Source organism: Aptenodytes patagonicus, chromosome 1 (assembly GCF_965638725.1).
Source record: "Aptenodytes patagonicus chromosome 1, bAptPat1.pri.cur, whole genome shotgun sequence".
Lineage (NCBI taxonomy): Eukaryota > Metazoa > Chordata > Aves > Sphenisciformes > Spheniscidae > Aptenodytes > Aptenodytes patagonicus.
In genome coordinates, this window is record NC_134949.1 from 78714804 (window position 1) to 78740820 (window position 26017).

Genomic DNA, 26017 nt, shown 5'->3' on the forward strand with positions numbered 1-26017 from the left:
CTCCAACTGCAGAACAGTCTATTTAGGAGGGAGGAATCTGTTTCAGCACTTGAATTTTGATCCCCAAACCTGTGGTTTAGCCCAGAGTTGTATACTTACTCGCAGTTAAATCAGCTTTTTTATTTACTGCCACACAATACAGGAAATTCTTCCATTTCTGGAAATAAAATGCATATTAATGGCATATGGAAAAAATTGTATTTCTTGAAATAGTTATTTCTTTTACCAAAGAGCCCTATTTTCTACTTTCACTTTTCAGTATTAAGAGGGCTAGTCTTCTGAGTCAGAGCTCAAGAAAAAATACATAGTAATTACTGTGTTGCGAGCTAGATTTCAATGTAGGATGAAACAGTCATTGTGTTTCCTGTAACTGTTCTTTCTGTGCATGATTTTTTTTTCCTCAACTGAATTTGTGTGGCTTTTCTAGCAGTATGAAATCTGAAACTATTTCTTTTAAAATAAATTTCTGAAGATCCTTCCAAAAAAAGCACAGAACAGCTATTTAACATTAACAAAATTATCAACAATTAAAAAAACAGGAGTAAAGCTGTTGCAATTTAATCTGGTTACTGTTTGACTTCCTGTTGTAGATCCAGTGTATGTTTCTTTGCACGTAACCATCTGAGCAATAAATAATCTTTAACTTTGTTTATTTGTAGTTAGGAGCAGAAGGGTAACACCCGCAACACCATCACTGGAAACAGCACTACATGCTGGAAAAGATGTTAGAAAGACAATTTTATGCAGAAATGTCTCTTCCCTCTTTCCTCCCTGCCTTTGCCATGTAAAAAAACATAGGAAAAGTTGAGGTGTGTTGAGATATGGAAAGAGAAGAGGCCGAGCACCCTGGGCAATTTCAGCAGAGTGCAAGAGGCAAGAAAACAATTTCTCTTTCGTGGTTATCTGAGCTGTATTGCCAGCATTACAAAGAAACATGCTTTGACGCCAGTGGTGGAACTGTGGCTGGTTTATTATTTTTAAATTGTCTCACAGCTGCATCTAGATATTGGTCTGCTGGGGTGTAAAACATCCTTTGGCTGCACTAGGATCTTTGCGCATGGCTCAATGACAGTGTATGACCCCTGCTGAGTAGCATTTCTTGAGTCACAGAGAAAGAAAAACAGTGCTTGCTTGGTGTCATTGAGCTGAGGTATTCCGCTTGGTATGGCTTGGTTTGAATGATAATTTATGAAGCATGGAAATTTTTGTTTTGAACAATTATGACTGTCAGCTGGTGGGTTATTCTCTGTTTGTTCTACGTTATTCTTCATTATTTACTCATTTTTTTGCATGTGTGTGCACATTTTGTATTGTGCATCTGTTGTATGCTCATTTTTTCATGACAGACATTCAGGCTTCTTGCAGTTGCCCAGTGATGACTGCGGTTTTCAGGTATGCACCTTAATATTAGATGAGGCAGAAAGACCATAATAATTCAGAATGAATAATTCAACAACAGCTATCACATGCACGCACTGTAACAGAGAATCCTGCTGTGCTGTGTCAATGTTCTTGTGTCCACTATAATCTTACAGCACTTCCAAACAAAAAATTGGAAGCCAGTTACTTACACACAAAAACAATCTTCACCTCTTCAGCTCTGCTACCACCACTGGCTTTCTGTGCCCGCAGAACATGAAAGACAAGGATTTGGCAGGTGGTACCGAGATGAGACTTTGCCCAGAGATTTCCATTCTTTGGTGTGATTAGGCAATCACCGTGCAGTCCCTCTGGCATCAGCAGCTATTATAAAGCAGCTGCATAATCAGGCCTTTATTGGAAGAGGTGGGGAGGAAGGCCACATGTTTGTCCCCTATGTTCCCTAATGGTAGAGGATGAAACAATTGGAAAAAGAATTGTGTGATTTTTGATGTGCAGCTGTTGGCCCGTTTTTTCTGACTCCTCTGTAAGTCCGATGAGAATGTGATGCAAGGAAAATGTGATGCTTGGGTCACAACAACCCCATGCAGCGCTACGGACTTGGGGAAGAGTGGCTGGAAAGCTGCCTGGCAGAAAAGGACCTGGGGGTGTTGGTCGACAGCCGGCTGAACATGAGCCGGCAGTGTGCCCAGGCGGCCAAGAAGGCCAATGGCATCCTGGCCTGTATCAGAAATAGTGTGGCCAGCAGGAGTAGGGAAGTGATCGTGCCCCTCTACTCGGCACTGGTGAGGCCGCACCTCAAATACTGTGATCAGTTTTGGGCCCCTCACTACAAGAAGGACATTGAGGTGCTGGAGCGTGTCCAGAGAAGGGCAACGAAGCTGGTGAGGGGTCTGGAGAACAAGTCTTATGAGGAGCGTCTGAGGGAACTGGGGTGGTTTAGCCTGGAGAAAAGGAGGCTGAGGGGAGACCTTCTCGCTCTCTACAACTACCTGAAAGGAGGTTGTAGCGAGGTGGGTGTCGGTCTCTTCTCCGAAGTAACAAGCGATAGGACGAGAGGAAACGGCCTCAAGTTGCACCAGGGGAGGTTTAGATGGGATATTAGGAAAAATGTTTTCACTGAAAGGGTTATCAAACATTGGAACAGGCTGCCCAGGGAAGTGGTTGAGTCACCATCCCTGGAGGTATTTAAAAGAGGTGTAGACGTGGTACTTAGCGACATGGTTTAGTGGTGGACTTGGCAGTGTTAGGTTTACAGCTGGACTCGATGATCTCAAGGGCCTTTTCCAACCTAAATGATTCTATGATTCTATGAAAACTGATGTTGGTGTGAGTCTTCTGGGAACACAGCCTCACACATTCCCCTGATAAATCACATTTTAAAGAGCCATTCTCCTTGGGGTCCTCAGTTTGGCCTCCTGTGCAGACCTAGTTTCCCGTCCAGTGACTCTTGACTATATTCCATGAGCCCCCTTGCCAGTTTTAAAATCACAAGTAATGGGTATTCTGCTGCATCTCAAGACATTTCCTTAGTGAATTGCCAACTTTGAAAAGAAATGTACACTTAGGTGAGATGAATCTCACTGTCAAACTTCAGCTGGTTAAATGTTAGTGACTTGTATAAGCTCATCTTCCAGCACAATGTCAAAAAATCAATGAAGAGAAGCTTCCAAGTGATTCAGTCCATCCTAAGAGAGGTGGGATGAATAGCCCTCTGGAAATGCCTCTTTCAATGTGTTAGTGAGGATGCCTAAACAACTAGTAGATGCTCGACTTTTAGATGGCTAAACTGACCGAGGTTAATCCTGCTCTTTATTGCCAGTCAAGATTTGTATAAATTGATCTTCCAGGTATTAGATCTTTTTCTGTCTTTGTTTGCTACAGTACTCTATTATCTGAAATCTCCTTGCCATGAAGAATTTACAGACTGGGATCAAATTGCCTTTTAATGTTCTTTTAGCCTTGAGCTTCTTAAAACTTCTTACAGTTTGACAGACTTGCCAAAAGTCAGATAAGCTCTGCAGCTCTTTCTGAATGCTTTCCCATCTGCCATTACAATTTTTTCTGCTACAGGCCCTAGTGAAGGTGACGTTTCCCTCTAGCACTCACCACTGCTAGTGAGATAACAGCTCCCTACTTCTAACTGGCATCTCCTCTTCATATACTGAAGAATTTCATTAGCTTGCTTAGCCATCATACTGTATAGGAAACTGATGGTGGGTAGTTACCTATTGTATTACTGAATATTTCAAATGGTTCCAGGATACTCTATGTCAGTGATGCCTACAACAGAACAGTAGAGAGTGAGTTGTGCCATTACCCGAAACTTATGTCCCTATTTCTACTATATAATGTAAAATGTGCAGTCTTAGAGTTGTGAGGCAGGAACTTTGTTGCTCAGATAGGTGTGCTAAGTTTCAGATACCAAAGCAGAGCACGGTATAATCAGTCTTTAAGAGCTAGATTACAGCCTGTTGTATATTTGATCTTTGTAGTGCATTTGCAAATTTTTATAGAACTACGGGAGACTTATGTAGAAACTGGATGCAGTGCCAAAAGTTTGCGAATCCTTTAATGACCCCTTCATCTTCTCTTAGACAGTCTACTAGAACCTTGCCAAAGCACTAGATTACGTGCTGCACTGTGCGAGCAAATCTGCTCATGTCCTTCCATGTGGTCTCCTCATAGTATGTCAGGTAAGGTGCAAAACCCAACTAGAAGAATCAGTGTTCACATATGTTTGTGTGTAGAGCAGGCTGAACCTGGGACTGTCGGAGTCCAAACCCACAGACTTCTACGTGCCTCCACAGTCCCAGGATTACTGCCTCCTAGATATGAAGGAGGTACGATCCTCTGGAAACTGCAGTATGAGACTGGGGGTGGGGGGCAATTTCTTGCTCTTACAGTATTACAAAATTTACAAAATTTTACACAAATTACAATAATGGAAGTATTGTCAAGTACTTTCAGTGTGGCCCTCAGTAACCAGATAAGCTTTTCTGTCTCATCTGTCAAATGGAAGTAACAAAACTTGACTAGCTCACATAAGCACTGTGTGGACAAATACGCCACAGCCTATTAAGTACTCATTTACTTCTGTAGTATATAGGAGCAGCACTAACTCCAGCTATAGCCAGTGGTCATGAGAACTGCCTTCAAGAAAGATAGGGAAATGCTAGCCAATCCCTAGCTAATTTTTACTAATTTTGTTTTTTAAACACTCTAGACCATGTTTGCACTAATCTAAATAGAATAAAGGAAAAAAGAAAATGCAGAGATTGCCCTCACAGGTGAAATTTATTAGTGTAACAAACACTGGAAGATTAGGACTTAAAGTGGGAAGATGTGGATTACTCGTCACTATCCTAATGCTTAAAAAGCTCTTTTTTCTGTTATCTCACTTGTCTCTAACTCCTCTGAAACGTGCCCCTTACAGCCAGCATCATCTTGTGGACTTAAGTCTTATGTATGGTTGTTGGACTGGTTCAGGTATTTTTACTTTTGCTTTAGGTATTCCCAGGGAAAAGACAGGAAGAGTCAACCAGAGCAAGAGTTGGCAAATGCCGAAACAAGATTTTTTTTTTCCAATAGCATCACAATTAGGCTGTATTTTTAACACATCCACAAAAATGCATCCACATTTTTGTCTTCTTTTAGTTATTCATGCAAACAGTGGGGCTCTTTTTAATTGGGATGCCTTTTTTTCGTTGTGAGCTCTGAGAGGCTTCAGTGAATAGTAAAAAAATAAAAAGTCAACTCCCAGCCCCTCATGTAATGTTCTTTAAAATGTCTTAAAATGCAAATTAAGCAGGCGTTTTTCTAGTTGATTTCAGTTGTTAACTTCAGCAGCATAAGAGAAGTTTGGGAGGTTTTTAGTGATCCAAAAGGGTGAACTCTGGCTGCTTTCCAATCACAATTTCTTTAGAACTTTTTAGGTGAAATTGTGCTGGAGATGAGCTGTTAGCATGAGAATGATAAAAGGTGCTGGGTTCAGCAGCTCTCTGTGACTCATCACTTTTCAGAGATGAGAAGTTGGGAATGCGATAGAAAATAACTTGCCTCCCTCATCTGTGTGACTGATTAAAAACTGTATCACTAATCAACGTAGAATATAGTTAATGGCTGTTTAATTAATTTACTGTAATTTTTGATGAAGCTTGCTGCAATTATTTTTCCACATGCTAGTAATGGTTTTCAACAGAAAGAAGGCAGCCTGTAGCATGTGTCAGCTCTCAGAGCAGCATCACGTTAATGACTGCAAGGAATTGCTGTAATACAGAATTCAGCTCAGAGATATGTTTAGCTAGTTAATACACACAATTCCCGTAACTACAAAGGCTCCTTTGTGCATAAACTACCCCAACTATGTACTAGAGCACCAGTCCTTCAGAAAGGAAAATTGTGGCTGGACCTTGTCCCCCTTTAGATTTGAGCCCAGCAGTCATTGTTCTGCCACGTGATCGCATGAACTGCTGTACAAACACCTTTCCATCGCTGCTTTTAACACTTACTGTAAATGGTTATGTCTCCACAATCATTCCAATTTGAGATTCTTTTGAGCCTAAGGTTACCGGTACATACAAACACCAGGAAAGAGATTACCCTGTTGGGAAGTAAAGTGAGGTAGCTTATTTCTTTCACACATAACCACTTTTTACAGTTATTTTTACCCTCCTGTATGTTATGATGGGTCTCCAGTTTCCACCATTTATTCCTTTGATGCTGCTCTGTGGAGGCTTCATAGTGCTGCGCTGATTAAACTCATTTCTCTGATGTTTAAAGTAATGTGTCCCACTTGTTCTGTTTTGGGATCACGTTATCACCTGACATGGGACTAACATTAGCAGCATTTCTAATTGTGTTCCATTGACATTTGTCATATTCCTGGCATTTAATGTCTTAAACTCATTTTATCTCTTTAGCATTTCCGAATTCCAAGAAACTTTTTATAGTGGATTTCAAAGTTTTTTCAGAGGCATGTTTTTTCTGCAGTGAATAGATTTTCTTCACAATTACGGTTGTAGATATCTGTGTATATGTATTTATGACAGTGTTGATCATGTAACTTCTCCAAAACCTTTTAAGTTCTTGAAAATTGTTTGCTGATTGACATCAGTGTTCTCTCATGACTTAATGAACAGTAAAATGACTCTAATGTTTCTCAAATTTCAACGCTTTGATCTGTTTTCCTTTTGAGACTTAAGCAGCCATATATCTGATATCTTCCTAATGATGAACAAACTGACTGTGTCTAATTGCTGGCCTTTTCTTGAACTGTGCAGTGAAACATCATTATAAAACCAAGGTCATACAAACATGTTTTATCACTTTTCTGATGAAATGCCTAATTGCTTGCTAATCAGGGAAGAGTGACAATAAAAGTAATGGTGTGGTAGATCCTTGACCTCAGCTCTCACTGCAAATAATTGTCTGATGTTACCATTTATGGTCATGCATTCAGCATTATCACATAAGCTTTTGATGATTTCATTACTGTCTGGTATTCCATAGTATGCCATTATTTCATGTAGAAATTTTAGCATACTGCAAAAGATCTTCTGCAACCCCATAAAAGGATTATTTATTACATATGGCTTTCTGTTTAATAACAACTCTGAAAATAATAAATTGGTCTGTACACGATCTTCAGCTCTACTACCTGCTTGTTCCTCCTTGCTTTAGGGACATCCAAAATATATGTTGGGAGTCGATTTTCCAAGACACTGAAAGCAATGGGATTTTACTTCAGAGACTCTTAGGTTTTTTTCTTCTTCTTCATTCTCACTTCTGTTAAAAGCACCAAGTGTACATAGATAGTTGTTTTGCAGGTGTTTCTAGAAGTTCTCTGGGTCATAGCCTACTTAAGATGGACAGTATTCTGTCCATGATTTTCTTTCTTTTTTTTTTCCCCCCTTTTTTTTGAAAAGTGCTTTCTTTCAGTTCAGAACTCTGAGTTACACTAAATCTCCTACTTAGAAATCCTGTTGCAACTTTGCATAAACATGGGAAGGCTTGCCTGTTTAGATCATTAACTCCAGCTCCTTAAGACCTCCCCTTTTACTTCTTCTACCACTTGCAATATCTCTGGTGTTTATTCTCCCTGTTGTTTGCTTGTCCATCTGCCTTATTTAGTCTCCAGAAAACTAAAAGCAATCAGTTGAATTTTATCAATGTAATAAAAGCTTTGGTCCCTGCCAGTTAAAGCTTAATACAGCTAAGTGCATAATTCAATACAAGGTATGGAAGCTACTCACTGCTTCATACCTTTGCCTTCGCTACTCTAGATCCAGCTACTCTTAAAGGCATGTCAGAAACAACTAGGCTGATTTTCAGTTACATTTGTATTTACAGATCTAAATCAGGAGTGACTGTGAGCGCCTGACTTAGCTTTTTAAATGCAAACGTGAAAGTTAAATCAGCCAGCCTGGACACCTTTGATGTGCTATTGAGAGAAATGGCCAAACTGCATGGATGTATGTATGAGGTATGTATTCAGGTATTCATGATGTATGAAGCTCAGCTGTTGCGCTCAGCTGTATTTGCAAAGTGGCTGGGGCTGTTTTGAAGTTTCTCTGTGATACTTCAGAATCTAAGTGAGGAGTTTTAGAATAACCTTGCTATTTTATTTTTCAGTGCATATATAAAATGCGTAAAATGTGTGTGTGCTATTACAACTTCTATTGAGCATCTGGCACCTAAGAGGATGTAAGGGGTAGGAGTTTTGTAACTACTAAAATAACTACAGAGTCTTTTAAAATTAAGTGGTTTCTATTGTGACAGAGAAGATGGAATTGGTTGATAAAACTTGGGATGTCACCCTCATTCCTGTGTGTGATGCTGTAGTGTTGTGACATTATGCAGTGCAATTGTGGGCTTAACTGGAGTCTTCTGATTTTACATGAATTTTACTCTGCTATCTGCTACTTCAGTAGTGTTATTCCGGATTTGTTATAATGTAGTTGTGGCAACAATCTCGCTGCGAAAAATTCTACTCAAAATATATGAGAAAATTTAAATATGGAAGAAGTTCAGAACTAGCTTTCATTTCTCAGTGTGCAGAGTTCATTTAGCAATAGTCTTCAGATAACCTTTTAACTACTCACTTTTGTTCTAATTGCTATTTTCTGACAATTCATTACCACATTTAAGTTAAGTTAAATCACTTCAACTGTACAGTCCATTTACAAGAAAGACTTTCCTGAAGCTGATGAATGTGACAGTGCCAATTTGATGGAAAGGCTGAGAAACAGTTAAAATAGCGAATATCAGTCAGCTCGTAACCAATGAATCTGCAGTTAACAAGAATGCAGAGAAATAAATGTTGCAATATGGGGTCTGTAATTTACAGAGCAAAAGGAAAAGGAGAATAAGGCATGAAATGAACAATATGTATTACATATGCATCAACAAAAGATGCAGTGTCTATCAATATACACAAAGATTGCCTATATTCAGATTGAGGGGGACAGAAACCTTGCATATTGGCTTAACTTTACACGCTAATAGTGAATTTCTAAATACAAGGAAGAAAAAAAGTACTCGGTAACATATATTTTGAATTATTTAAATGCAAATGATAAAAATCAAAACTAAATCTTCCCATTTTTTTGCATGATTATAGCACTGAGGCAAGTAAACAAGACTCATTGCAGATTTTGAGGTGTTCGGTTCCAAGCCCACTGCCTGTTTTTGCTGTTGGTCTCCTGCCCTGACATCAGATAGGAGGCCAGGCAGGAGAAGGGATATGCAGCGCAAAACAAGTTTCAGCATCTGGCTCTTCTAGGAGCAGAAAGTGATTTCCTTAGCTGTGCTTTTGTTTTTAAGCAATTTCTATTTTTACAGTTATGCAGTTCCTAGCAAACAGACAAGAATATTTAGAAGAAAATATATTCAACAATATCTGTTATTATAACACAATATATTTTGAAGGGAATGGAGGCACACATATAATGGTAGATGTGGCTCAACACACCAACGTCTGTAACCAGACGGGTTCTCCGGATGATGTTAATTCCCAGACACTTCTTTCATAAAAGCACTATGTAAGTATTCAATTTTATTTCTTTCCATCTTTTTTAAAAAATACTGTTGGTGCTCTGGTTTGCCATATTTAGTCTGAGTATAATATAAAAATCTAGGTAGGGGCTGTAAATAAAACCTATGCTTTGCCTTATGATGCAAAATTTTGCATCTTTAAAATAATATAATCGTATTCCTGTTTAATGTAGCAATTTTGCAAATGTAAATTTGGGATCTTTCTTATTTTCAAAACGCTTTACTTAAAATGGAAGGAGGCAGATTTTGTTCACTTTTTTACTGTAAATATCTTGTATCAAGAGCAGCCTCTGCACAAAACCCTCCCACCACCCCAGCACCTAATGTTTTTGGTGGACTATGGCCATGTTCACACTGCACAGCTGACCCACTTCAGTGCCAACGTCCCAAGCTAGGTGATGCAGGCAAGACTGTATGCGCAGGTCTGAGAAATTATTGAAGCAGAGGACCTGCTGAATGTGGATATTTCACTCCACTGATAGTCTGCATCCTCTTTCAAAATTTGGTATCAAAGGGAATTCTTTCACGTAGCCTTTTTAGCCACCAGCAAAGTATTTATTCCCTATGTTTTTTGCACAGTTGCTGTGGACTTGCCCAGTTACCTGCTGGCTTCTAAACTTTGCCAATATTTCTATAGGCTTTTTTCTCTCTTTGTTTATAAGTGCTTTGGTAGTCATTTGAAGAGGTGTCAAGTAGCAGGTGAATAGCAGCAGGCTAAAAACTGTTCTGTTTGTTGTCTGAAAGACAATGTGACTCAGAGGAATTCACAGCAAAAGCAGATTGCAACATCTAATAAGGGGAAGTAAAACAGACTTGCCTTTGTCTAGCCCATTCCAACTGCATAAATGAAATAAGCACGGGCTTATCCTGCTGGGCTGATACTTTTCCTGATTCTGGATAACCAGCAAGTTTCCAAAACCGTGAGTCATGTAGCATAACGTATATGATCACATACAGAGCAGACATTGCCTCTGCGTGCTGTTGCGCAGAAAGGCGGGGAAGAGAGAGGCAAAAGTTAGACTTCAAGACAGTATTCCCTGTGATTTGCATCCTTGATGGAGGTGGGGAAGAGTTTAACATCACCAGAGCAAGGCAGAGAGATCACATTCATCTGTTCCCCTCTCACATCTGGAACACAGCACAGCAACGGAGAATCTGGAGAAACTCTGCCAGGCTGCCCTGGCCCACATTTCCTCTTAAGTGATCTTCCTTGCTAGTCTGACCTTTTTTAGTCATTATTAATTAACAATATTCCCATGGTTGTGAGAACAAGTTTTTTCAGTAGTCAGGATTTTGATTCCTCAACTTACAATATTTCATTTTATCGCCTCCCTGGCTTGTACTTTGTTGAGCAGTAGTAACAATTTGCCTGCTGCTTGTTGCTGTTTGATCTCCTCCTGTTAAAAGCTCGCTCAGGCTAACCAGACTGCAGATTCTTACATGGACCAGTGAGCGTGGGAGGGCCCAGCTCATGTACCTCAGCCACGAGCTGGAGGAACCGCTGTGAGGCAAGCCACAACCATTTAAGCTCATTCACTTGCAGTCTGTGACGGTGTTTGGGTTGCAGAAGGTACATCCACCAGGACCTGCAGACCACACAGGCCTTTGGACAGCCTTCAGATGGTTTCCGTACTAAAGAAGAAATCAACATTAGTGGGGCCGCAAAATCCGTACACTACACAATGAAGCAACATTATTCTAAATCGGGCCCAATGTTTCTGAGATTAATGATTTTCCTTTCTGTCCCTGCACAACACTGCAAGCTCTCCGCAGAGCAGCCAGCAGCATGTATAATGGATTCCAGACTTCTTTAGCGATAATAATATTATGGCTATACATGGTCCTCTTTGTCTCAAGTAAATAATAAAGTGATGTGCTACAACAAAATGTTTAAACATCTTGAGGATGGTTCTACCCACTATATACTATGACTTGCTTGATTTTTCTCTCTGACATATCTGTTTCAGTCATTGGTTTCATTGCCAATTTATAGCATTTAAACTAGGAAAAGAAAAGAAATTATAAAATCAAAGGCACTTACATATTTTTTTTAAGCCAGGAAGATCCCAAACTGCTTTACAAACTATAGGTTAATCCTGCCGTCTTTCTTGGGATAGTTTCTTAAACCGTCAGTTCTCTGCAATAAGGATACCTAAGTCTTTGGTGTTGCTGAGATTCTTGATGTGCAAAAATCACTTTCCTATTATCATCACCTAGTGTCTTCTAGAATGGGCATGTTTTTTAACTGTATTAGGATAAATGTAGTACAGGAAAGTAACAAGTTCAACAACATCTGTCAACATGAAAACTTGCAAACTGTTTTTAACAGTATTTAAGTTTTTATGCCCTGGGATATATGCATATCTCACAGGATTAAAAAAATCTATTTTGTATTTTCAAAAAGCTCATCTGTAAGCATGAACTGTTTTTATGGTATGATACCACCAATATATATAAAAAATAAGTGTGTTTGTGAGGTGCTAAAGAAAAATGCTTATTTTCTCTATGGAGGGAAAAGCCAGGATAAGTTTAGGACATGTTAAAAATGCCAACACAAACTGAAAAGTTGATTTTATAGACTGGAAACCCGCTGTTACCAAAGCATCTAAGAGGTTGGTGTCATCATCTAGAATAATGGAAATTCAGGTATAAAGTACAAAAAGTTATTAATAGATTAGGCAACTTTAAAATCAGTAACGGAAATTATAAATCCAGTAACTCCATCGCACTTCTTCACTGATAGCATGATTACATTTTGAGAAGACAGTACTGAGGTCATTCACCAAATACAGACTGCAGCAGAACCGGACTCTGAAACTAAGCTTAATTTCTAGATGGCAAAATTACCGTATTTTCATGTATATAACCTGCAGAATATCTAACGGAGAAATAAACAGCCAGGCAACCTCCTCTTACTCCCCACTGTCTTAGCAATTGCTGTAGTACACAAGTCTGTCATTTTCTGAGGGAGCTGTTTACTCAAAAACCTCTTTCACATGCTAAACACCTTGCCTGTGATCACCAGTGCCTACTACCTTTTTCTTGGTATTTTTTATGTATCCAACTCAGTCTGAGTCATCTATGCACTTAGTTAAGGGCCTGTGAGTTTCAAAAGTTGCAGGTTATAAGTTTGAAAATATGGCATCTCTTGCAGTGTTTTACATGCTGAAATAAAAGGGATAAATGTGGTAGTTTTGCTAAGGAAACATCTACTTATTTCTTCCATTGAACAATGAAAGGATTAGAAAAAAAAAGAAACAATTTTGTGGGAACTGAGGGGAGCACAGACAGACGGTTCACTGGGGAAGGGGTGAAGGTTACTGGAGTGATGACTTATCAGTGCTCATCTCCTGCAAACACAGGAGAAGGAGCATATGGGATATGCTCACCTGATCCTAACACACATTCCCCGCTTAATGCTTAAAAAAAACCAAAGAAACAAAAGAAACAGAAGAGAAAAAAAAAGAAAAAAAGAAAAAAAAAAAAAGAAGAAAAAAACAAAGAAACCAAAGAAACAGAACAACAAAAGTCAGTGATGGAAAGTGACCAAGAATCTTTCAAGAATTATTGAATACTTTCCTTTAATTTGTAATGGTATGGTGGAATTACCAAGTGGTATAACCAGGCTAATATTTTTTATATATAGACACATATTCATGCAGTCATTACATTTTTATATACACACACACACGTATTAAGCTAGAATACAATTATTGTACTCCAAATGTTGGTCTTAACCTGTATGGCAATTCTGACTGAAGACTGGGAAATCAACGTGCAAAAAAGCTGAAGGAATTAGAAGAAGAAAAATGGAGAGAAGAGGAAGAAGAAGTGAAAAGAAGAGTGCTCACAACTAAGCACAAGCAAGTCTCTATCTTAAGTAGCACTGTTAGATTCTTCTGTTTGGACAAGGCCTGCTAGAATGGTCCTTAAGTCTGATCCGCACCGGGTACATCCAGTATCGACCTCTATGCCAAACGACCTCCTCTTTCACTGATACTTGTCCTTGGGTCAAACTATCACTACCTTTTCTATTAAGAAAAATCTTCAACCCTATTTGCTCCAGATTTACACTTAAAATTAAAGGGCAAATTATGAAATAAAAGGACTATCCCTGGAGGTATTTAAAAGACGTGTGGATGAGGCGCTTAGGGACATGGTTTAGTGGGCATGGTGGTGTTGGGTTGACGGTTGGACTCGATGATCTTAGAGGTCTTTTCCAACCTCAATGATTCTATGATTCTATGATTCTATGATTCTATGACTACTGCTATCATCATCCCACCTACAACACAATGCTACCCAAAGGTTTCAGACCAAGCTCAACATTGTGGCTTTACATGCTCTACAGCTTCAGGAACTGCTGTCATCTTTTTCACCCTACTCATTCTTAGACCACTTTATTTGCCAAAACTCAGCACTCGGCCTTCTAGAACACTTCTAAAATACACTGGTGACTCTGTACCCTCTCTGCCCCCTTCCAAATCTTTATGCTCTCTTGCCAAGAAAAAAGTCCCCGCCTTTCTTGACACCTTATTCAGAACATCGTTTTATTCAGCTCTCTTCCTTTGCTTCTGTTTTCATTGTCCAGAATCATTCTGGCTATCAGTATTCAGTTTCTTCTATTTATACTGCATGTTCTGCGTGCTCCTGAAGTATGTGTCTCCCATTTGGTCTGGGGTTTTCAGGGAGTTTTGTTTTGTTTTTGTAGCATTTAACTTTACAGTAGCCTACTTGTGTCACTCTGTCAAATGAGATCAAGCTATGCTTTTTTGGCTATGCATATGAAAAAACTAACCTGGTTTTTATGTTGTTTCTGTGTCTCATGCCACAAATAGTGGCATCAATGTGACATCTCACATTGAAGCTATTTCAGTGTTGCTATTTATACAATCTTTTAAAACCAGACCAACAGATACATAGATACACACAGCAATTAGTCTTTGAACCAGATTAAAATTAATTTTATAACGGTCGATGTAGAACAAAGATTTGTAGTTTATTTGTACCACAGAGTAGTAAAATTATTTAGCACTGAAAAATGGCAGCATCTATTTCTCTGAGAACAATATTAAAAGATGACTTAATATATTCCAGAGTAAGAAATCACTCCTAAGCAGTAATTCTGTAAGACAGTTCATGATATAAATAATTATGTGCTAGAAATGGTGCCGTTCAGCCTGAATTTACAGGCACTTCCAAATACAGGTGATTGTTCACACCACAAAACAACAGAGTCAAAAAATATATCACAATATGGCTTAACTTACTTACCAGGCAGATGTACTCTGAAAAGACATCAGGGGTGGGCTTAAAGCATCTCCTTTTAAAGTATGTACTGTCTGTGATGTTTGAGGCTGTGGCTGGGTTTGAGGCTGTGTCTCTGGCTGAGGCTGTGTCTGTACTTGGCTTGGATCCTGAGCAGGGTTAATCCATCGGCTCTGTCCCTGTGTCATCCACTTTCCCTGGATTCCCCACCGTGCCAGGTAAAATTTGCAAATATCATAGTTCATTGAAGAGTAATATAAAAGGTCCAGTACCAGCAAGATCACCACAAAAAAGCCGTAGATCCACACTCCTAACAGTGCACTGTAGTTGCTGTGAAAGAAAAAAAGGGAAAACAAAAAAGGTATCTCATGTATCAGTAATGGTCATCATGCTAGTTTATCAAGGTTGTTTGTTTCATTACTTATATAAATATAATATATAGATGGATGAAACAAAAATTTTGTTCTAAAGCACGCGTCCGTAAAAATTATTTAGTATTTCAATCTAAATACTGCTATATGCATGACATGGGAGGTTTTTAAAAACTAAGGCTCCATGTCTTACAAACATTTTTATTTCTCCTTCTCATCTGTGTATTTATATCAGCACGTAAATTTGGTGTACAATTCACTTCAATGCTTTAAGTGAGACCACTGATATGTACATGGTTGATGGCTCATATGTCTTATTCTGCAAATTCTCACTCCCAGAGAGTCACCATACTGAAAGTGACAGGGCATTTATGAGAGTGAGGGTTAAACATATGAAAATATGCTGTAATAGGGACCGAGGAGTGTCTATACTATTGAAAACATTCACTGCTGACACGCATTATAAACCACTTGTCTTAAAAGATATTTAATGTGTTTGGATTTGCTCTGAATTTAGTAACTAATTATTGCTGTATACAGAAGATACTAGTAGAAGTATAGGCTTTCAAGAGCAACTGCTAAAGATCCCCTAGTTTGCTGGTAATAAATTTAGGAAGGAAGAACATTGACAAGATCATATTATACAATGCATTCCACAGGAACGAAAATATGTACTACATTTATACGTATATGTTGGTGTAGTTATAATGTGTATATATAGGTAAAGGCCATGAAAATTATCAGCTGCTGACATGGTGCACAGAGCTGTAAAGCTATGACAGGTGACTAAAGATATTAAAAGAAAGGGGGGGTGGGGAAGGAGGAAAAGGTATAAAGGGTCAAGAATTTGGAGATCAAAATGGGGAAGAAGTGCTAAAGCGCTGCTGGAGATGCAATATTATTAAAAGAAAAATGACTGTCAGGTGTAAATGCAGTTAGGATTGGAAACTGCAAGTGGGGAGGAACAGAGAACAGAGAAGGAAAGAAATGGGTAAGAATGAGATTGTTAGGTATACAGCACAGAAGGCTTATCTAGACCTATGAGCTAATGTGGAAGTATGTGTACCAGAGACTGTAAAAACAAGAGCAGGCAGAAGGGATACTAGTAAAAAATGTCACTAGGAAGACAGTCTTGGAGAAAAATTATATCAAAGTAATAGGTGGGCAACCCACATCTACATGAACCTGAATTTATACGAATAAAATTGAACACACACTTAACCATGCTCTTTCACAGACATTCAGAGAAACTTTGAGGGAACTTTATTTTATCAGAACATTGATCAAAATGGAAGTGCTGTGAGAAGAAAAAAGGCTGAGAAGACATATTATAGATGCAAGCCAGAAAGATATTTTGATATTTTAAAAACATGTCCCAAGCCTTTTCGGATCTAAAACATGTCAAGTCTCTGCTTTGAACTTCATTTTCATTTCAACTTTTGTACGACTCTTTCATTTTATACTTTAAAAAAATCAGGATTTGAAACAAGAAATTAGATAAGAAATCAGAATTTTAATTTCTGTGTTGCTGCCCATCAGCACTTAAGAAGACTGATTCTCCTCTCCAGGGAATGACTTTTCCACTACACAGATATAACGCGCTTAGATTAAATGAGGTTTCATAGCAAATAACTGTAAGTAACAAGACGAAGGTCAGAGCTGTTAATGGGTCCCTTCCTGTGTAACTTTAGGATTATGCAAGGCTAGGATTTAAAAAAAATTTCAGTAAACTTCCAGGAGGATTGGAAGCAGACAAAATATAGTGCCTCTGAAAACCCTTAACTCAAGAGTCTTTACCTCTACTAAAGACTTACACATGCATGCCTAACTTCACACAACAGTGGGTAGACCTTTGTAATGCATTAAAATCTTTGCAGTCCAGGCTCCTGCAAGTATCACGGGATCTGGTTAATCCAGGCTTCTCAGCAGTGCTACTCTTGACTTTCAGTGAATTTATTCCTATTGGGGTAAACTCTTCTATTTTCTGCTGATATAAATAAAAGGGAAGTGAAGGCTGGAGAAGTCAGGAAGAAATCCACTGTAACAAATTCTGTTCTCCTTCATCACTAATGCCAATAGGATCCATTTTACAAATAGGTGGGCTGTGTTTGATCCATAGTAAGAATGGAAATATTAGAAAACGTGTTGTCTTTGTTTTGGCAACAGTGTGAGGGGCAGGAACATTTCTTATAGTTAAGTCAAAAGAATTTGTTTGTATTTTAGGTATTTAGTTTCACCCATCAAAATTTTGGTTAGTGAAAATCAGAGCTATTTTGAGTGTTCCAATTTAAAGCAACAATTTATTAATCACGCCATATGTGAGTTACCCATCTGCTCCTTCTAAATAACATCTGTTTCTCACAAGTACAAAAATGAAAGACTGCTTTATTTTAATTAACAGACAGTGGGACAACAGCACTATCAAAAGGGCCTTGTGAAAAATCACAAGCAAAATTAATAAGTAGCATGTTTTGAACACAGAGGGAAATTCCATACTTTGATGTTTTCTGTTTCTCAAACTATTAAGATGGTAGAAAATGTTAATTTTGCTGATGGCTACTAATTACAGTCAAAATTAAAACTTCCCTACAAACTAAGAAGATATCTTAATTAGAAAATAAACAATCTTACTTACACTGAATAACAGTAAGGCCAGAGACACAGAAAAGATCTGAGAATCAAAAAACTCCTAGGACTTGCTCTCATTTCATTGAACTGAACAATTGTAAAAATTTCATCTTGCAATCTGATTTTCCTGTACTTTTGTGCAGAAGTTTCATTTCAATTAAAAATAAAGTGTGAACAGATTCCAAATTTACTGAGATTCAAATTATAGGGGTTTGTCCCTTCACAGGGACAATCAAGTATATTAAGTTGTCTTGGTGTGGTGGTATCTCCTCTCCCCTTCCCCTGGAAAGCTTGCCCTGCCCCTCCCAATCAGTCACTTTGGAGGTTTCTGTTTAGGTTCAACACAAGGTTTAGCAATATAACACTGAAAAGGACTTCTAAAGCTATGTTGCCCAGCCCTCTGCTGCTGCTGGCACACAAATACAAAAGCTAAATCTAGAGTAAAAGTTACAAGACAATTTCCTTTTAGCTTCTCTGTGAAACAGGGTAATTCATGGACCTATCAGAAAAGCTTAGTAGCTCATTATTTTAAGATACTTTGTCTTTTATAGAAATACAATGTATATATGGTATAGCCTTGATACAGAGCCCACTTGTGTAAATGGAAAGATTTGCTCTGACTTCAGGGAGCCTTGAATTGGGCTCTCTGAGAACAATAAATACTTTTACCACCATCTCCTCCTATTCCATCTACAGAATCTTGCTTAGATTTTTCTAACATCCCTGTACACAAATGAAAAGACAGGTTCTTTTATTATTATTCTTACCCATGTGATTCCTTCCACCTAATTCATTAACTTTTTGAGACAGATGACAAGCAGGTTAGGACGAGGCTGTATTTTTTTAGAAGAGTTTGTTGTTTTTTATGTGCAGCACATGAACAGAAAATAATTCATTTGAGAATTTAGGCTTGAAAAACCAACAAATCAAAACAATTGTGAGCAGAATTCTACAGCTGCAGTTTAAATGTGGACAGATGGCCATGGAAACTGTTTCTTTCCCTATTCTCCTTAAACAGGGCTGTTACTTGCAGTAGTAATACTTTTTAAGTGTTGCCCCAAGGAAAAGCAACCTTACATCCTAGCAAATGCCTTGGTACTTCTAACACTGAGGAAATCTGTGCAGTTTTTGCATGTACACTTTAAATGGGGGGGGTGTGTGTTCCTATTTTGTTTTTAATATTATCTCAAGGCCTTTGCCCAATCCTGTGTTTTCCTGTAGAATCTGTTACTGCAGTACCTAAAAGGTCTTCCCAGCTATATTACATCTTTTTGCAACAGCTGGTAGTGGAATTGATTTTTTTTTTTTTTTTCTTTCTTGTAAAGATGACTTTCTGGGAGATATTTAAGCAAATGCCAGCTCTGCAGGGGACATGGTGTACATGGAGAAAGATAGTGCTATTCTATCCTTATATTGCTTTTGGTGCAATGTTGTAGTGTGGTGTGCAAAAGCCACTCAACCCTGAAAAACTGGAATAAGAGATAAGGAAAACCACGGATGCATTACAGACTGCCATAACACTGTTCCAGTATCAGATTAAGGACTCCTAGCACAGTAGCACTGCTGATAATCCACCAAAACATGTGTAATAGAAAATCTGGGAGACTATGAATACTGGATTCAAGTTAATACTATTTTTAAGAATAGTTAAACAACTTATTAGACCAAGTTTTATGGAAAAATACTTAGGATGGCAGAACTTTTCTTGTCTGTTAGACATCATTGGAATTTCTATATTTAATACGAAATGAATTGTTCACATTCAAAAATATTATAGACTGATTAATCTGCGGGATCGCAAAGATATAATAGCCCGGTATTCTGCACTTATAAAAACATATAAATCTTTTGTTATAGTAATGGAAAAATGTAAATAAACCTGGCTATAGTTATATTGTGTGACTAGAGAAGACAAATGTGTTTTTTCAGCTGTGCCATGACAAAGAAGTTACAAGTCACTTCATTAATTTTTTCCCTCAAGTGTATTATAAAACAAGAAATTTTGTTTTGACAATCACAAGAATGGCTAAGGGGAAAAATAAACCAAATAATAATATTGAAATAAACCAAATAATAATATTGAATCACTCTTCCCTGAAAACTATAATCCTTTTTTTCAGTTCATTGCTATTCCCATATCCTAAATCATTCTCCCCAGCCACAGTACAATAGGTTTCATCAGAATTTTTTTCAGTGGTGTGTGAAATTAGATCTAAACAAAGAGCTGACTTTGTTATTGTAAAGCGAACCCTGGATGTATTAGAATCCAAATAAAGTTAAATTATCATATACGTTAAATAAAGTCAGAGTGTATTAAGATGCTTTTTACAATGTTTTTAATGTAGACATCTAGGCTTCACTTCTTTCTGCCCCTCCACAGCATACTAAAATTATCAGGAAATTTTCTACCAACCTCAGTGAGCTCAGGGTGAGGAGATCTCTCTCCCTCTGTCTCACTACATTGGTGGAGTTTTACACAGAAAGTTAGCGTCTCTTCATTTTCCTGGCCCTGACTGATTTATCAGAAGTGATGTTTCAGAAAGTTACAAAAAGGCAATACCGGTTCCATTCTTGCACTTCTCTAAGCTACATCTCCAGAAGCTTTTTACTGTATTTAGCATGATTTCACATACCTTTGCAAAAGATCAGCACATAGCTAATGTCCACAGGAAATTCTGGACTGAAGACATACACGGTAAAGAGCCTGCAGGTGGTTCTCAACCATGAATCTTACCAAAGACTACAGAGGTAGCTCTTTCCCCATCACAACTGAATGAGGTGACTTAAAAAAAAAATGATTGCTAAATGAAAACTAATATAATACTTGCACTATGCTCTAAATATTTTCATTAAAATAAATACTGTAGTTCATAGAATACCAAATTACCTTCTTCCCATTGAGGAACTGCTCACACACACAACAGCCCTACAATATGAACAGCCCTATGTTTATTTCTGTGGGTGTGTGTGCATGTGTGTGTACATGTACAGATATGAGCAGGCATGCAAACAGAGAATGCAGGAGGCAGAGAAATGTTCTACATCCCAGGGCATATTTTGCAATCAGACTGTTCCTCTGTGCATGTCTGCTTTGGAAAGTGACTGATTTCCCTGTCCATTTCAGGTTGTTGGTGAAAGGAAGAACAGAAGGGCCTTCCCTTGGTAAGCTCTGGCCATGACTACACGGAGTAGCTGCTGAGATATTGGAAAAAGCCTGAAGCATTGGCTTTCTACTTGGCTGAACGACAACTGGCCAGTAACATCCCAACCTCTGTGATGTAGCTGCCTGTTAGGCAGACTTGGTTGCTCAGCAGTGTTGGTGCAGGGTTTACAGAACAGTAAGAGAAGAAATAAAGCAAATATGCTGTGTGCAAGACAAAGAACTGGGAAAGCGTGGGGGCAATAGCCACATTAGTCCATTCTTGAGACTCTCTTTTTATCACTGAGTATGAACCAGTTTCTGGCTCTGTCTGCGACTACGCACACAGCCCTTCTGTACTGAGAGTCCTGTGAGGACCTCTCTTCAGGCAGGCATCCAGTTGCTGCTGTGGTAGCATGGTCATCCCAGTAAACAAAGGGGGAGCACATCCTACTTTTACTACGGAGCATATGTAGAGTATGCATTGCATGGGGGCACTGGGGCATACTGTGGTATGAACTCCACCAGGTTGCCTGGAGGCATATACGTTGGCAGAGTTGGGTAGCCCCAGCTGAGGGTGCTACAGTTTCTAGATTGTCCAGACTGCACAAAGGGTGGAGAAAATGGATGGTCTTTAATGGGCCCGTTAGACTTGAAGTGTCTTCCCAGCGTTCTGTGTGATATGTTCTCATGATGTTCCCAGATGCACTACAAGGCCAAGGCAAGGAAATTCCACCTCAAGGACACAGCTGCACATGCAGTAACAAGACAGTATAGATCCACATTGATTTAAAGGTATCTTATATGGGTGGAGTCTATTTTTGTCTTTCTTTTACGCTACACAGTAGACAGACTTCTTTGTAGTAGGTGGTTGTCACTTTAACACCTGTAAAGTTAGAGTATGCAACTTCTACATCTATGCAAGATTCAAACTTCTCTAGGCAGAGCTGTACGAGGAGTGGTTGTTAAGCAAGATGACACTTTGCTGACTCCATGAGCTGGCTGTTGCTGGACACAGCTGCACACAGTGAGTTAAAAGAGCCGACATCAGTATTCCAGCACCATAGTCTCCTAGCAGCCTTGCGCCTGCTTCCATAGGAATGAATGACAACACACCCACTGACTTTTGCACCACAGAAGAAAACACTAAAATCCCTGTTGTAAACAAAAACCAATAGACTGGAATTCCAGTTGTCTTTAATCTGCCCTTTCCTTGCCCTGGAGGGGCTGGATACCAGAATAAAATGGCAGGGGAAAGCAGATAGACCAGAATTCGACCTTGGGGTTTTACATCAGCTGAAAGTTGCCCTCTGCACCGAGAGAAATTGCAGCAGATTACTGTGGCCAGAATGTCAAATACTAAATAAGAGACAGACCACAAGTGAAGATTTTGTCATCGTAAATAGGTAATCAGTATAAAAGATCTACTTGCTACTTATTGGTTCTTTGGAGAAAAAGTTACTGACATTTATCTTGGGGGATAGGCCCCAGCAGTACGTGGAAGTATCCCAGGTAACAGGCAAGGAGACCACACAATGTTGGTGTATAAGCAAATACATTCTGTTCCCCAAGGTCAGTGATTACAAGAGATTTATATTCAAAACATCAGAGATTCAAAACAGTGCATTTGGGTTGATATGGAAAATGTCAACTCACTCCTTCTCTCCCCTACCGACAGCTTTGGGGTTTATTTTTACTGATATACATTTAAACATAGTTTGGATCAGATTGGGGTCAGGGAAGAGACTTTTGTAACTTTTACATGTAACTTTATATTTGTTACATTTATATGCAACTTTTACATATATGCTCTCCTAGCAATGTTTATAGCCCATGTCAAAGCAAAGAAAGCAAAGCTAAAATATCCTTTCTTTTAGGAGCTCTGTAACAGCAAAAACCCTCTAGTAATCTTTTTCAGTATGTGCAATTATTCTAATTGCTTCCATCATTAAGTACACCTCAGACTATGTTATTAGACCAGGAACAGTTTGGTGAAGAGTACTTTAAAACTCATTTACTTACTTATGCATATATCCATCTGCGTTCCCTGTTAAGTTCATCTGCATAACAGTCTGAAATTCTGTCTCATTGCAGCAGTATTTAAATACTGTGTTGTTATGGTGACAGCAAAAGATGTAAGATTTATTGTCAGAAAGACGGGGGCAGTGAAAACCAAAGTGGTAGCGACCTTTGTAGTCCGTATATGGCTCGCAGACCCGAAAATGTGCGGACAACGCTGCAAAACAAAGAACAATATTGGCTTTGTAAGTCACTTGTGTTATCTGTATGTTATGAACTATATTTTTGCACTGTTTAAGCTTAAACAATTGTTGTCTGATTTCTGAAAAACATTAATATTTCAGAACTTTCAACGTCATAACATTTAGTACTAAAAGATTACAATAGTTAGCCTCTTGTTGTATTTTGACTTTTATTGTTACTATGTTTCTGATTACTATTATTACTTTTAAGGGAAGAGAGGAAATGCCCTCCATGCCAAGAAGCACAAAAATATTCAGGGAAATGTTTCCGTACTGCTGTTCTAAATATATGAATAGCCATAAACACCCAACAATGTTCATGTTTGATTCTCTTGGGATGACTTCATAAAAACAAAAAGTCTATGTAAAAACAGCAATAGAAGTTTGGCGGCACTTGATTTACAGTCACTGTTCTTGACAGAAAATCTCTACTGTAAAGGTCACTCTTTGATAAGGTTTATTCTGCTAGAAATAGCAATTACAAACAGTATAACAGATCTGAACAACTTGGAATTTGCAAATAGATAGAACTAATAGAAATACAGCTATTCCTGGGAGTTCTTACATTTCTCCTTTATTAAATCCTCATGTAAAGTATTTATTACATCTCTGAGAACATTTTTTATAGGAATATGTCACACTGATTTCACCAGTGCTTTTTCTGGGAAAGAAAAAAGAAAAAGAAATGCTCTCCATGTATATCCTTTGAATGCAGACTTGAGGCTGATCGTTGTGTGGTGAGAGGCACACTGTGGTTACATCTACATGGTAAGACTGTGGGCAGATGCAAGCTCTCTGACCATGTTCTAAGCCTACTGGTTGCAAACAGCTCCAAACTGGAAGCTGTGCAACCATCTTAGTTTCCCTGAGCTAATCAACTGTTCAGAGGGGCAGGATATAGATCCCTTGCAGCATGGTCATAAGCAACCACACGCGACTCCTTAGTCGATCTGAAAAGTCTTCTAAGAGACAATATTTGGTTCCACACACTGCCAACATTTTAACTGATTCATAGTTTGCATTATGGTAGGCCTTATGGCATCATTTAAGATTACATATACCGTACAGACCGCCCAAAGGCCTTACACTCTAAGGAAAGTGAAATGTAGAAGTCAAGAGTCTGAATACTCTTAGCAGTGAAATGTTTTTTACTCTGATTAGAGAACAAAGGCACAGTGATGCAGTGGGTAGCTGCACTTCATAAGGTTACACCAATTAATAAAGGATATTCACTTTAGACTGACAGAATTAACCCTTGTAACTTGGTGTATGATTTTTGCATCAGTTACCAGTACAAGAGGTTACAGATAATGACTTGCATGGATTTAGCTTAACTGTATTTTATCTCTCTGCGCATTGTCCCTGTTGATCTGTAATTGCATCTGTGCACCTTATCTATCTAATCCTCATTTCTTTCTATGTTTCTTAAAAAAAGCCTATTCCTAACACTTTTGTTTCTCAATTTTAGAAACTATATTAATTTCAAGAATCTCTCACTCTCTTTCTGTAGGTCTAGTAACATTTTAAGGATTGTGACAGTGGAGATTACTTCTTTATTTGTGTGTATAAAGGAAGCCTAGAACAAAAAACAGAGTACTAAACTGAAGAGAAAACAAGGTAGCTTGTACTGCCCTCTGAGTGAAGGAAAACCACTCTAAACATTTTACTTTTTTTTATATATATACACACACTGGCACGCGTGCACCTCTCCCCCCCCCCATCATCACTACTTTAACAAAAGAGAAAATCCTTTTGTAGATTAATTCAGTCGGGAACTGAAAGTGCTAGAAGAATGCTATTTCTGAAGGAACATAGATATTGAGAAAGCTAATTACATATCTGTTCTTGCCCTGCCTGGGAAAAATGTGTGTTCCAAATCTGAGGATGCTATAATCAGTAAAGAAATTGTCTTTCTTTAGACTTAGGTTTTCAAAACCCTCTGTAATTCTTGCAACAAATCTCCATGTTCAAATTCCGTTGCAAAATCCACAAAGCATGTAATTGCATGAACATATATTTGTTTGAACAAGTACTTACTTCCCTGCAACCTCCCTTAATTAACGCAGCAATAATGAAAGTGTTCCAGGACTGATTGAGTTTTGAAAAAATTCAATGGTTGCGGTTGGAAGGGACCTCTGGAGGTCATCTGGTGCAACTCCTCTGCTCAAGCAGGGCCACCTACAGCCTGTTGCCCAGAACCGCATCCAGATGGCTCTTGAGTATCTCCAAAGATGGAGACTCTACAACCTCCCCGGGCAACCTGTGGCAGTGCTCAGTCACCCTCACAAGGAAAAAGTGTTTCTTGATGTTCAGAGAGAACCTTCTTTGTTTCAGTTTGTGCCGATTGCCTCTGGTCCTGTCAACTGGGCACCACCCAAAAGAGCCTGGCTCTGTCTTCTTTACACCCCCCTTCAGGTATTTATATACATTGATAAGATCCCCCTGAGCCTTCTCTTCCTCAGACTGAACAGTCGCAGCTCTCTCAGCCTTTCCTCGTATGAGAGATACTCCAGCCACATTCATCATTCAGTGGCCCTTTGCCGAACTCTCTCCAGTAGCTTCGTCTCTCTCTTGTACTGGGAAGCCCAGAAATGGACACAGCACTCCAGGTGTGGCCTCACCAGCGCTGAGTAGAGGGGAAGGATCACCTCCCTCGACCTGCTGGCAGCACTCCTATTAATGGAGCCACAAGGACAAAGAGCTTTCCAGCCAGCTGGCCCCCAGCATATACTGATGCCTGAGGCTGTTCCTCCCTAGGAAGGTGCAGGACTTAGCACTTCCCCTTGTTGAACTTCATGAGGTTCCTGTTAGCCTATTTCTCCAGCCTGTCCAGGTCCCTCTGGATAGCAGCACAACCCTAGGCATATCAGCCACTCCTCCCACTTCTGTATCAACAGGAAACTTGCTGAGGTTGC

At 38.9% G+C, this 26017-nt stretch overlaps 1 protein-coding gene across 4 annotated transcripts in view; it reads right to left on the minus strand.

Moving 5' to 3' along the window:
- The window catches only part of SHISAL1 (shisa like 1), a 209286-nt gene that overhangs the window by 15043 nt on the left and 168226 nt on the right, over window positions 1-26017 (minus strand). For all 4 annotated transcript variants that reach the window (XM_076344051.1, XM_076344060.1, XM_076344041.1 and 1 more), the window contains exons 3-4: window positions 22864-23077; window positions 14710-15033 (exon numbers count right to left, since the gene is read on the minus strand). In XM_076344051.1, coding sequence (XP_076200166.1) covers window positions 14710-15033; window positions 22864-23077 — 538 coding nt within the window. The remainder of the gene's footprint in view (window positions 1-14709; window positions 15034-22863; window positions 23078-26017) is intronic.